Below are 13,694 nucleotides of genomic sequence, written 5' to 3'. Positions count from 1 at the left end.
AGACTTTTACCTTTAAATGATACCACAGGATACATTACAAACTACATACACACCTCTTGATTTGCTTGTTTCAAAAAGGATTTCATGTTGTTAAAGGGATTAAGGAAAACAGAGGGAAATTTTTCAAATGTTATAGACCCAAAGAATTAATTTAAGGTAAAAAGTCCATTAGAACAGTAACTACTTGAAGACAACAAATACCTAAATCACCCTTTGAGGGGGGGGGGGGTAAAACACAGGAAAAAAAAAAAAGGCAGTTTCCCCAACTGTAGCAATTTTGCCAACAAATTCATTTTTCTATATTTATTAAATATAGAAATATATTCAATTCCAAAAGCAAACACTACCTGGCAACCTGGCTTTACTTACAGGCTAATACAGGATTTTAATTAGTTTCAAATTTTAATTTAGCCTTTATTCAACTCAATTATTCAGTCTCATGGGCCAGAAGCTTTCTCATTATCTCTAAGCCCATTAATGGCCATTTTAAACTGCCAGCAAAAAAAACAAGCATTATATATGCTCAACTTTTCACTGACTATACATCTAAGACTCAATTCAGAATGTGTTGCTTATGAAGGCTCAAACTCCTACTTTAAAAGTTAATGACTGAGTTAATACATTAAGACATTCTTTAAAACAGTTATTCTCTTTAAAGAAATATAGTATTGTCTTTTCAGACAAAGCATTTAAACATTGTCCTAAGATTTCCTCTCCACAATCATCAGTTTAATGCTCACCACAGAATGTTCAACTACATTATATTTCCACCAACTTCTCCAGAACTAAGAATGTGGAAATATTTCCCTTTCTTGAACCATTTCTTGACATAGTAAAATAAATCATCAATCTCATAAAGGAAGATTTTAAAATATTGCTAAGCGTAATCTATAAGAGCATCAATCTGCCCTTTCCACATTTCCACATTCACACCATTGGCACATGTAAAAGGCCTGTAAAGAATTCTCTGGTCTAAAATGCTTGGAAGATGCCATATCCAACCATTCCTACCCAAAGATCTACAGGACCATAAAATGCAGATGTATGAGAACACATGCACCAATTCATATAAACTACATGCTTACTAAGGGAAATCAAACCATAGCAGAAAAGATTTATTCCACTAACCGCCACTAACAACTTCTCAGAAGTTCTCACTATGAAGAGTAATCCAAATAAGAACCCAACATATTAAAGACCACTAAGGTACACAGTCTTAAGAAACTGAAACAGCTGGCAAGATGACTTAGCAAGTAAAGGCACTTGCCACAAAAGTCAGACCACCTGGAACTCAAGTCAAAGTGGAAGGAGAAAACTGACTCCACAAAGTTGTGCTCTGACCTCTATAAGCACACCATGATACATGTGCCCACATACACATCATGCACTTACACACACAAATAATAATAAAACAGCTCCTCTGTGTCTCATTTTTCTTAAATCTTGGGGGAAAAAAAACAAAATTTAAAGGTTAGTTTGTCTAACTGTAATGACATTTTCCACAGAATCCAGTCCTGATCCTTAGTGCTTGTTTAAAACATGCTACTAATCCAATTCAGAGACATACTTTTGTACTTTCTAGTACAACACTCCTACTTTAAAATACTTTCCCTACTGTACGTACTACTGTCGCCCTTCTTTTGTTCTCAAAAGAAAACACACGATTATATCTTTTATTACAGCTATGTTTGAAGTTGATCCACAGGGTAAATTCAAATCAACCAAAAAATATATATAGTCTTAAGGTACTATGAAAACCACAGAGTGTAGTCCCTGGGAAAGGCCAGGTGGACCATCACAGCATCCTTCTGGGAGTGGGAAGGGCCAGGGCCAGCGAGATGGCTCAGCAGGCAGAGGCACTTGCCAACAAGCCTGAATTCAATCCCTGTGGTCCATGTGGTAAGGCAATAACCAATTTCTGAAAGTTATTCTCTGACCTACACACATGCACTGTGGTACGAACACACACACACACACACACACACACACACACACACACATATACACACACACATACAAATACAAAGATTTTTAAAAAGAGAAGTGGGGGGGGGCCTGGAGAGATTGCTCAGTGGTTAAGAACACTGACTGCTCTTACAGAGGACCCGGGGTTCAATTCCTAGCACTGACATAAAGGCTAACAACCGTCCCTAACTCCAGTTCCGGGGGATCTGATGCCCTCTTCACCTCCGCAGGCACTGCATGACATGGGTGCACTTAAATACATGTAGGCAATGCACTCATACACATAAAATAAAAATAATAAAACTAAATAAAAAGAAAGCTAGGAAATAGGAAAGGAAGAACTCTACTTGTGCTACCTGAAAACCTTTCACTTCAGCTGAAACAAATGTCTCTACATTTAAAAAACTCGATTTTATCTTCAGTTACCTAAAAACTAGAGTGAAAGAAGGGAAGAGAGGAAAGGAGAAAAGAGGGGAAAACATTTGGAAAGAAGGAAGCAGAGAAGGGAGGAGAGGCAGAGAAGGAAGAAGAAAAGTAGGGCACTAAATCCCAAAGGACTTGGTTAGATAAGCAAGGGATAGAAGATACTTTAATTCATGAAGTAAGTACAAAGCAGGTAGAAAAATCAAGTCTGGAGGAGAAGCAGTCTTTATGTGAACAAAGACTTAGCTCTTGCATCCAAAGGCCCTACTGTCCCTGGCAAACCCTTAAAAGCTCAAGGTTTGAAATCAAAAGCAGATGCCAGTCCAGTTAGAACAATATCAAACTCCATGTAAGTACCAAATTATACAGTTTTATTTACAAGGAAAATAGTAAGAAAATGTGAGACTAAAGAAATAGTCCAACTACGGCTAATCATAATTAAACATAACTTCATTGTACTTAATAGTAGGTTATTTACAATTCCTAACATTATAAACACCAGTATTATAACAACTTCACTGAAATGCTATTCATCTGTTTTCCTTTTCTGTTGTTTTCTCTGTGTGTGGTATATGTACATGTTCATGTGAATGTGTGCACACATGCAGGGAGGTACACAGATTCAAGTGTTCATATGCATGTGAAGGCCAGGAGTCAATCTTCCTCAACTACTCTCTTCCTTATTTCTTGAGGTGAGGTGGGGTTACTCACTGAACCTAGAGCTCATCCACTCAGCTAGGATGACTGGCCAGTGAGTCCTGGGATCCACCTGCCTCCACCCCACAGTTCTGGGAATACAGACCAGACACATGCCACCAAGTGAAGATTTTTTATGTGGGAGCTGGGAACTCGAACTCAGGTCCTCATGCTTGCATGACAGACACTAAAGACCTCATACATGCTACAGCAAGAGTTCTTCCACTAAGATATACACCCCAACCCTCTTCTAAGGGCAGGGTCTAAGTTACCCAGGCTAACCCTGAACTTAACGATCCTCCTGCCTTGGTCTCCCAAGTAGCTGGGATTATAGGCCCAAATCATCAACATCCAAGTCTTATCTCTCTATTTTCTTATGATCAACTTCTGGATGCAGAATTTTTAAAGCAAAAAGAAGTACCCCAAGGCATGTGATAAGCATTACCAAATGTTACCCAGAAAAGAGTTAACTATCTGCAGTTAGAAAGCTAGGAAATAGGAAAGGAAGAACTCTACTTGTGCTACTGAAAACCTTTCACTTCAGCTGAAACATATGTCTCCCCCAATTTCACTACAACTTCAATAGTACTGACATATTATGTAATCCTTTCCATTCATTCAGATACATTTATACTGCATCATTTTCCTTCAAATATCTGTGACTTTGTCTTCTTTTCTGGACACTTTCCCTACATCTTGAGCAGGTATAGAGTACAAGTGTCAAAAAGGGAAACAATTTTTTTTTTTTAATTAGGAAGGGCTCTCACTAATGCCTTTAATTCTCATCCAGAAGAAAGGAAAAAGAAATCTATAGCTCCTATTATCCCTGTCTCTTACTAGAACCTATATTACAGAAATTAAGAACACAGATATGGGAGCTGGAGAGATGGCTCAGCAGTTAAGAGCACTGGCTGCTCTTGCAGGGGATCCAGGTTGGGTTCCCAGCACCCGCAGAGCAGCTAACAACAGTCCATACCTCTAGTTCCAGGGGATCCTAAACCCTCTTCTGACCTCTGGGGGAACTGCATAACATGGGTGTACTTACATGGATGCAGGCAAATACATACACATAAAATAAAATAAAAAATAATTTAAAAAAAATACTTTTAAAAAACAGTACAAAAAGCAAAAAAATGGGCCAGAACACCTACCTGGCAGTTCTACCTGCTCTATGAATATAGGTGTTGGCATCCTCTGGACAATCAAACTGAAGAACCCAATTCACAGCTGGGAAATCTATACAGAAGAAACACCAAGAAAAGAAAATTTAAGTATCTGCCCTGCTGTACTATTTTTATTTTACAACATTGTGTGCCAAAACTTTCTATTATAGCACACTGATAAGGACTCTGTTAAAAAACAAAGATTTCATGAATCAAAAAATTATAAACATTTCTCAACTTTGACAAAGTAAACTAAAATTAGCAACAGTATTTGAATGTGAAAATTATTTCATATCTGACATAGAAAACATAGATTGCATTGTGTCTGACAAATAATAAAATATCCTGCTGTTTAATAACCTAAAAGTAGCACCCTTCACAGGCTCCCAGTGAACCAAAAACTGGTTTCCAGGGCTGAGAAGATGGCTCAGTTGGTCATCTGCCTGTCACACAAGCATGAGGACCTTAGTCTGGATCCCTAGCACTCATATAAAAACTTTTAGAAAGTCAAGCTCCACAGTACTTGCCTATAATCCCAGCATGGGAAGGTGGAGACATAACATGAGGATCCTTGGGGCTTACTGGTTAGTTACTTTAGCAGAATCAGTGAGCTCCAAGCTCAGACAGACTGTCTCAAAAAATAAAGTGGAGAGCAGTAGAAGATACTTGACATCAACCTGTTTTTCACATCCTCTACACACCTGTGCACACACACACACACTTACCTGTATACACATGCACGTGTACATGCATGAGCATACACACAAAATAATAAAAATAAATGAAAATTACAAAAAGATTGATTTCTGAATTCATACAAAGGTTTACTTTTCCTTCTAGTCCTGATTTCAACTGAACAATCTTTCTAAAACCGTCTCCTTGTGTTCTACCAGTAATTACTCTATATATTTCTGACTACTGCAACTTTTACTCATTTCCAAAGCACTCTATTCACAATTTCACAGAATTACCTCTGGTCATTATGGGTTTTGCTACAGCAAAGATTTCAGATTAGAATAAAAAGAGACTCAATTGTTTTTACTTAAAAAGAATTTTTTAAACATTCTAAGAGGGCCAGGAAGACAAGGAAAAATGTAAAAAAAAAAAAAAAAAAAAGATCATTGCAGCCAGGGGTGGCACTGCAGGCCTTTAATTCCAGCACAGAGGAGGCAGAGGCAGGTAGATCTCTATGACTTTGAGGCCAACCTGGTCTATATAGCAAGTTCCAGGCCAGCCAGGACTACATGAGACCCTATCTTTAAAAAAAAAAATTTTACACATACACACACACACACACACACGTGTATACATATATAATTGCTAATGTAGGATAATGTACTTTGACCTACTGTTTATGTATGCACTATAATTAACACAATTAGGTCACTACCTGTTTATTCTTATACCTATCTCCAAACTAGTTCTGCTCTCCTATCTTCAATCTTCCCCTAATCCCCACCAAACCACATATCACAGTATCTTTCTGAAAACAAAATCAGAATGATTGGTGAAAATATGGATTTTACTGATTTTTCTTATTAACAACCATTTTCCAGTTTCCAAGTATAAGAATTTTTCTTATCTTTAAACCTTTAATCCTTTAACTTTCCTTTGATAACTGTGCAGGCGACTCAGGATTCTAGGATTTAATTATCATGAAACATTAGCAAGAGCTCAAAAGATGCAATTAAAACAATGTTTCAGTGGTATCCTTAATGCTCATCAACTTATCAATTTACTAATTTCCCTCTTACAAGATTTAATTTTTCTTGAATTTTTGCAATTTTCATAAAATATAGTTTGATGGTATGCAGATCCCCTCCCTATCCAAATATACTCTCTTATAAACATAATACAGCCTATGGAGTTTGATTTGTATTCTTAAATGTCCTTCAATGTGGGGGCATCTACTGGGTCCACCAAGAGTCCCATCCCTGTAAGATACTGTCTCTTCCCCCACCCAGCAGCCATCAATTACCAAAAGTTCCTTAGGTTAGGTTGGGATTCTTACCCACTTCCCCATGTCTATGCTGGGATTTTGTCTGGTTTGAGCTTGCATAGGACTTATGCATGCTGTCACCATTGCTGTGAGTTTGTATGAATAACTCCCCCAAAATTTTTAGAGGCCCAATTATCTGAGATTTAAGACTCTGAGATTTTCAGAAAAATGCCCTATAAGTAAATTATATTTCCCATGATCACAAAAATGGTATCCCAAGATGTTTGCTTACCCAAACCCCTGGCTGCAATATCAGTAGCAAAGAGTACTGCGGCCTTCTTTCGGACAAACTCATTGTAGACTTCCATTCTTCTCATCTGCTGTTGACGACCATGAAGAGCAAGGATAGAAATGCCTGGGCGGAGGCGGCAAAACACTCTGTACAGATACTGAACCTGGGTATAAACAGAAGGATGAGTTTGGTTCTTCTAGATGGAAACAGCAGAGCTTAGTCAATGAACACAAAACTGTGTTAAGAGCACAAATTTTACTACTGAAAGTTTTAAATACGGAGCAGAAAAAAGAAAGAGTTATGTACGGCTTTCCAACATTTTTGCTCACATATTTCCTAAAATAATTGGAAAAAAATAATGTTCTTTTTATATTTGTAAGTTATTTAAATTATTTCCAATTTTGAATAGTTGTAAGAATATAACTTCTATAAAATGGCTATTTTAAAATAAACAGTTCTGGGGCTGGAGAGATGGATCAGCTGTTAGGTACATAGGCTACTCTTGCAGAGGACCCAAGTCCAATTCCCAGCACCCACATGGAGGCTAACAACAACCAGAACTCCAGTTCTAGTGGATCCGACACTCTCTTCTGACCTCCATGGGCACTACATGAGACTGTTGCACTTACATACAAGGAAATGATACATTCATGCACATAAAATAAAAATAAATACTTTTTAAATATATAAAGTAAGATAAAACAAAACAGTTCTGTCTTATAAATATCCTAAATAGCAAAGTTATTTGACATTCATCAAATGAAAAATATGTAAAGAAATGCCTCTTGAACAGAAGTTTTATTTCCTTTCCTCTTGTAACGCTCATTTATATACCCTGACCTCACAGAACTACAACGTAGATTTTTAACATTTTGGTTGTTAGCCTTAGCCTTTAACAGCTGCACTATCCCTCCAGCCCTGCAACTTAGATTTTAAAACTGAGAGTCTTTCACAGATCACATTACAATTCTTAATTTCTAAAACAAATGCTTTCAGTTGTACCTTTAATTTCCTATACTAACGTGCTGTATTCACTTTCTCCTGTGATGTGAAACTTCCCACCAGTCCCCAAAAACTTATACAAGATTTGATATTTCCTTTGTTCTTAGGATTTTCTCAGAAGTGGTCTGAAGGCTGCTCTCTGAAAGGGCTTCTCTGATCTCCACCCAACACCACCCCATCCCTCATGACAGTACTCTCTGTCTCTGCCTTACTCTCTTTCACTCTCACTTTAATGAAGCTCCTCTCCAGGTTTTAAAGGGGAGCTCTCTCCTTCTCTTTAAGACCCTGTCATGCTTAAACTGATATATACTGTATTCTTTCTTTCTAATGTTCTCCCCCTGACCCCAAGGCCCACTGATGGCCTCCCAGCCCTTTCTTCCAATAAACTGCATTTCTTCTGAAGGGCGTGTCATCCTCCTTTCCAGACCAACCACTGCTGTTTTATTACTACTTCTTTTATTTTATTTAGCATTCTAGAGCCAGGAAAGCTCTGATTCCAGCACACTGTATAAGTAAAAATCAGGAATAATAGACTTGTGCCTTTTTTTTGTAAAGAAACGCAAAGGGCCACCATGAAAGGGGAGCTGGGAAAGAATAATCTGCAAGCCCCAGAAGTAATGAGGCAAATCAGTTTCAGAAAAGCATATACAGAAAATCAGTCAGTATAAATGACTTCATGAAAATTTTCTTCAATCTGACTCTCTTGAATCAAGACTGACCTTGAATCCCTGCTCTTTAGTTAAATAGCTGAGGTAGAAGACAAGTATGGAATATAAAGTCTTGGAGACGCTAAGCATGGAATTTGACTCCAAGTCACAGAAAGTCATTAGAGGGTGTGTGGAATATAAAGTCTTGGAGATTCTAAGCATGGAATTTGACTCCAACTCACAGAAAGTCATTAGAGGGTTTTAGGCATATTCTAATGTCCACTTCCCAAAGGCTACTTTGGCTATAAAGGATAAAAACCAAAAGAATGAAATGAAAAGGAAACTAACTGAAAGTTAAACATAGCCCTGACTGCCTGAAGCATGAGAGGTGATGAGAAGTGTTATGGGTAGTGAGTTAGCAATAGCTTGACTATGGAAGAAAAGATGGGAATTAAGGATTAAAGAAATAGATAAAAGTTGGGGAAAGCAGATCTAGGGAAAGCAACTCTTAAATTGTTCTTATTTAAATCTGAGCAGCCTCTATATACAATTGGATATTCTCAGGAGTCAAGGGGGAGATCAGAATAAAAGTCAGGGTTTAAGAGGTGGATTGGCAGTTGATGATATACAGATGGAATTCATACCATGAACATCAGGAGGTTACCTACAAACAAAGCATAGAAAGAAAAAGGACAGAACAGAGAAGTCAGAAGTACTCTAAAGTACAGTAGTCAAACAGAAAAAAAAAAAAACAGCAAAGGTAGTTAAAATAGGGAAGCCAGAAAGTAAGGTGGAAGAAGGACGGGTTAATGAGCGTGGAGCCACAAAATTCAAAGAGGGGAGTAGACAGCTCTAACTAGTGCTTCTGAGGTCAAGTAAGATAAGGACTGATGGCTGAACACTGACTGAAAGCCTATCCTTTTAAGAGCTGACTCCATAGAAAGCTAAGTGAAGAAACAAGGGTTAGAGAGTGATTCAGCTTGTAGAGGCAAGTCTTTAAAAGACATTGCTATGAAGAATGGAGAAAGGAGGCAGATGAGGTATAACATGCCTTTAATCTTAGCACTCAGGAGGCAGAGGCAGATCTCTGTGAGATGGAGGCCAGCCTGGTCTACCCTATCTCAAAAAAAAACAAAAAGAACAAAATTTAAAAACAAACAACGATGACAAAAAAGGTAGGAACTGGGAAGGGACATTGGATTTGCTTTAATTGTTAATATGGGCAATATCGATATCAACAAAAGGTAAAGAGAAAAAAAAATGGACAAGACAAAGAGTATTTGCAATAGCAAAGGCATTAAGCAAATGAGGACAGGGATAAGAACACACAGGAGGGTTCGTCAAGGGAATAGTCAATCTTGATTAACTGTGATAGCCAATCTTGATTCAACTTACTAAACTGAGACGTGCCCAGGAGATTAATAAAGTGTGTCCTCTGGATATGTCTGTGAGGGCTTTTCCAAAGAGGATTTACTAAGAGGTGGGAGGCTGAATGTGGGCAGCATCTGGGACAGGTATTTACTCTCTGCTTCCTGGCTACCGTGGCATGAGGTGCTCTGCTCAGCCAGGCCTTCCTGAACATGACAGACTGAAACCTCTGAAACCATGATCTAAGATAATCAATTCTTCCCTCAAGGTATTTACATCAGTTATTCTGTCACTGTGATGAACAGTCTAACATACTGAAAGACACCAGAGCAAGGAAAAGTGACTACTGTGACAAGAAGAAAAGCAGAACATTAGGATAAAAACATACAGAATTGGAGATTCTCAATTCTCTAGATAACAAACTCTTCTCTTAGGAGATGCCAAGTTTAAAAAAAATCTGAAATACTCCTAAGACTATCTGAAGTCATTCTTTACGAGGCAAATGACAGACTTCAGTAGACAACAGAAATAGATCACCTCTTATCTTCCTGTAAGTTAAGAAACTCGCCTGCATACTCATGCTAGACTACTATAAAAGTTATAAACCTAAATCTGGGTGTGGTGGTGCACGCCTTTAATGCCAGCACTTGGGAGGCAGAGGCAGGCGGATCTTTGTGAGTTCGACACCAGCCTGGTCCACATAGCGAGTTCCAGGCCACCTGGGGCTACAGGGAGACCCTGTCTCAAAAAGACAAAAAAAAAGTTATAAATCTAGAGTTTATTAATGCCTATAGATCAATAGAAATCTTAAATACAGAGGGAAAGTGGTATATAAATCAACTACAGTCTCTTCTCTTCAGGGAGGAAACGAGTTTTCTTACACAACTCTCAATCCCTTATTCCTAATTCATGGCTAGTATTCATGAATCATTAACTAAATAATTTAGTAACAATATTACGAAATATTGTAAAAGGATTTAAAAAGGGAACAACTGATTCTTAAAAGATTTTGAAAAGAACTTTCAGGTAAAACAACTGAACTTAACTTTAAGAGCACCGACTATTTACCCAAAATCAGGATAAAGGTATATAGGGAAAACACTGCAAACAGACATGAGCATGAGCAAAGAGAGGACAGAGAAAAAGATACTCTGTTCCCTACCTGAAGGGAAGAGGATCTGCCCCCCAGTTCTAAGTGTCAATTTGTCCAACTAAAAATTGTTCTTTCTACCAATAGTTATTCGAGGCTACATTTCCAGAATCATTAATACCTAAAGCAGTACTGAAGAAAAATAGGCAAAGTTTCTACCCTTCCGGAGCTTAAAGCCTCATTCATGATTTCTTTTTCAACAAAAATACAGGATTCTCATTATCTATAAATTTGTCTCCTAGTTGGAGCTGAAGAGATAGCTCAGCGGTTAAGAGCACTGGCTGTTCTTGAAGAAGACCTGGGTTTGAATCCCAGTACCCACATGGCATCTAACAATCATCCATAACTCCAATTCCAGGGGATCCGACGCCCTCTTCTGACCTCCACGGGAATTGCATGACACTGGTGCACCTGCCTACATGCAGGCAATACACTCATACACATTAAATAAAAATAATAAATAAAAGACTTTAAATTCATCTCCTAGCACTATGTATCTCACACAAAATAAGTATTTGTCTAACAGCAATTAGATAGCTTAAGTGGGTGATCCAACACAAACATGTTCAAAGGGGAAAACTAAACAGTCGATACCTCTTTGCAACTGGAGAAAAATACAATACTCTTCTTCTTCAGGTGGCTTCTCAAAAAGGAAAACAGCACACTTATTTTTTGATGCAGCTCGCAAACTATGTAGTTCTGTTCCAAAGTAGCAGGGGTGCTTGCAGAATCAAGAGAAAAATTATTTAAAATGTCATATCGCTGCCTTTGAAGTCAACAGTTTTTAAAAAAAGAACATTTTAATAGTAGCCCAGTCTCTCAATTTGTTACATATACACCTTTTTCTTTATTGTTCCTTACAAATGAAGTTCATCATATGGCTAAAATATACTCAAAATCCTTTAAAATTTGTATGTTTAAATAAAAACAACCATAATGGCACAAGATCAAGGATCAACCATGGAAAAAGGATGAAGACCACCAACTGTGCAAAGCTGCATGAGAAAATGTGCTGGGCTGATAGTTAATATTTCACATCTTTTACTGGGGTTTGGGATTATAGAAATACATTCATCAAACAATTTAAGCTTAAAATCTGCATATTTTATGGTTAAGTTTTGCAAAGAAGAAAATAGATAAATATTGAACTCACATTAGTGATAATCTATACTGAAGTATACAGTATATATATGGGGAAGTATACAGCTATCTGCAATTTACTTCAAAATGTGTCAAACATTAAGATGGGTTAATATACCGTTAGAAGCATGGACAAATAGCTATGATATGAATAATGACATCAGGCATATGGAGGCAAGTATAAAGAATTTATTACAGGCATAAATGTAAGAGGGACACTTATTAAGAAGGGGTAAAATGGAAGGGGTAAGGGGATAAAAGAGGACAATGGGGAGAATATGCTCAAAGTGTGTGTGTGTGTGTGTGTGTGTGTGTGTGTGTGTGTATGAAATTGTGAAAGAAAAATTTTCAAATAACTTATTGTGAAAGTCTCTTTTTATTGTGAAAACTTTACAACTTTGAAGAAAGAGATTGAGGAAGAACTAGAAGATGGAAAGACCTCCTATGCTCACGGATTGGCAGAATTAATATTGTGAAAATGACCATCCAACCAAAAGTAATTTACAGATTCAATGCAATCCCAATCAAAATCCCCAAGACATTCTTCACAGAAATAGGAAAATAAAAGGCTCTAAAATTCATATGGAAGCACAAAAGACACTGGCTACTAGCCAAGGCAAGAACAATGCTAGAAGAATTGCCATACCAGATTTCAAGCTATATTACAAAGCTATAGTGATAAAAAACAGCATGGTACTGTAACAAAAAGACATGTAGTTCAATGGAACAAAATAGAAGACCCATCAATGAGTACATGCAATGACAGCCACTTGATAGTTGACAAAAATGCCAAAAATATACACTGGAGGAAACATCTTCAACAAATGGTGCAAGGAAAACTAGATGTCCATGTGTAGAAGAATGAAATATGAAATTAGACCCGTAACTATCACCCTGTACAAAATCAGCTCCAACACTCAGGAGGCAGAGGCAGGTAGATCCTCTGGGTTCAAGGCCAGCCAGGTCTACATAGTGAGTTCCAGGCCAAGTGGGGCTACAGAAGACCCTGTATCAAAAAGACCGAAAAAAAAAAAAAACCACAAAATCAGCTCCAAATGGACCAAAGACCTCAAATGAAACTTGAAATACTGCCAACTGTTAGAAGAAAATATAGGCAGTACAATACAAGGTATAGGTGTAGGTAAGGACTTTATAAATCAGACTCCATTCTCTCAGGAATTAAGGCCAACAATTGATAAATAGGACCTCACCAAACTAAAAATCTTCTGCATAGCAAAGGAAACAACCAATTGAGTGATGAGGAAGCCCAGAGTGGGAAAGGCTCTGCCAGCTATATATTTGATAGAGAGTTAATTTCCAGAATATACAAAGAACTCAAAAAATAATCAATAGAACAAATAATCCAATAAAAAAGGTGCTAGAGATCTGAACAGAAAGTTCTAAAAAGAAGAAATAAATATTGGGGCTAGAGAGATGGTTCAGCATTTAGGAGCACTGGTTGCTCCTGTGGAGGACCTGGGTTCAACTCCTAGCATGGCAGCTAATAACCATCTATAACTCCAGTTGCAGGGGATCTGATGCCCTCTTCTGATCTCCAAGAACACTGTACGACACAGGTGCACCTACCCACATGCAGGCAATACACTCATACATATAAAAATTTTTTTTTTTTAAACAGAAAGAAATGGGGATAGAGAAATGGCTCAGAGGTTAAGAGCACTGGCTGCTCTTCCAGAGGACCTGGGTTTGAATCCCAGTATGCACATGGCAGCTAACAACCATCTATAACTCCAGTTAAACAGGATCCACCACCCTCTTCAATCCTTCACAGGCACTGCAAGACACAGGTTCACTTAAAAACATGCAGGCAATACACTCATATTCATAAAATAAAAATAATAATAATAAATAATAAATTTAAAGAGTAATTGCAAAAAAAAAACAAAAA

At 37.6% G+C, this 13,694-nt stretch overlaps 1 protein-coding gene across 1 annotated transcript in view; it reads right to left on the bottom strand.

The window, feature by feature from the left end:
* Ddx10 (DEAD-box helicase 10) overlaps positions 1–13,694 on the bottom strand; it is a 247,246-nt gene that overhangs the window by 209,224 nt on the left and 24,328 nt on the right. The window contains exons 7-9 of the mRNA XM_008829716.3: positions 11,240–11,366; positions 6,479–6,641; positions 4,236–4,320 (exon numbers count right to left, since the gene is read on the bottom strand). Of these exons, the coding sequence (XP_008827938.1) occupies positions 4,236–4,320; positions 6,479–6,641; positions 11,240–11,366 (375 nt within the window). The remainder of the gene's footprint in view (positions 1–4,235; positions 4,321–6,478; positions 6,642–11,239; positions 11,367–13,694) is intronic.

Source organism: Nannospalax galili, unplaced genomic scaffold, assembly GCF_000622305.1.
Source record: "Nannospalax galili isolate Female #2095 unplaced genomic scaffold, S.galili_v1.0 scaffold854, whole genome shotgun sequence".
In the NCBI taxonomy this organism is placed as follows: Eukaryota; Metazoa; Chordata; class Mammalia; order Rodentia; family Spalacidae; genus Nannospalax; species Nannospalax galili.
The sequence above is the reverse complement of the archived record's forward strand: the minus strand, read 5'-3'. Positions and strand labels throughout refer to the sequence as shown.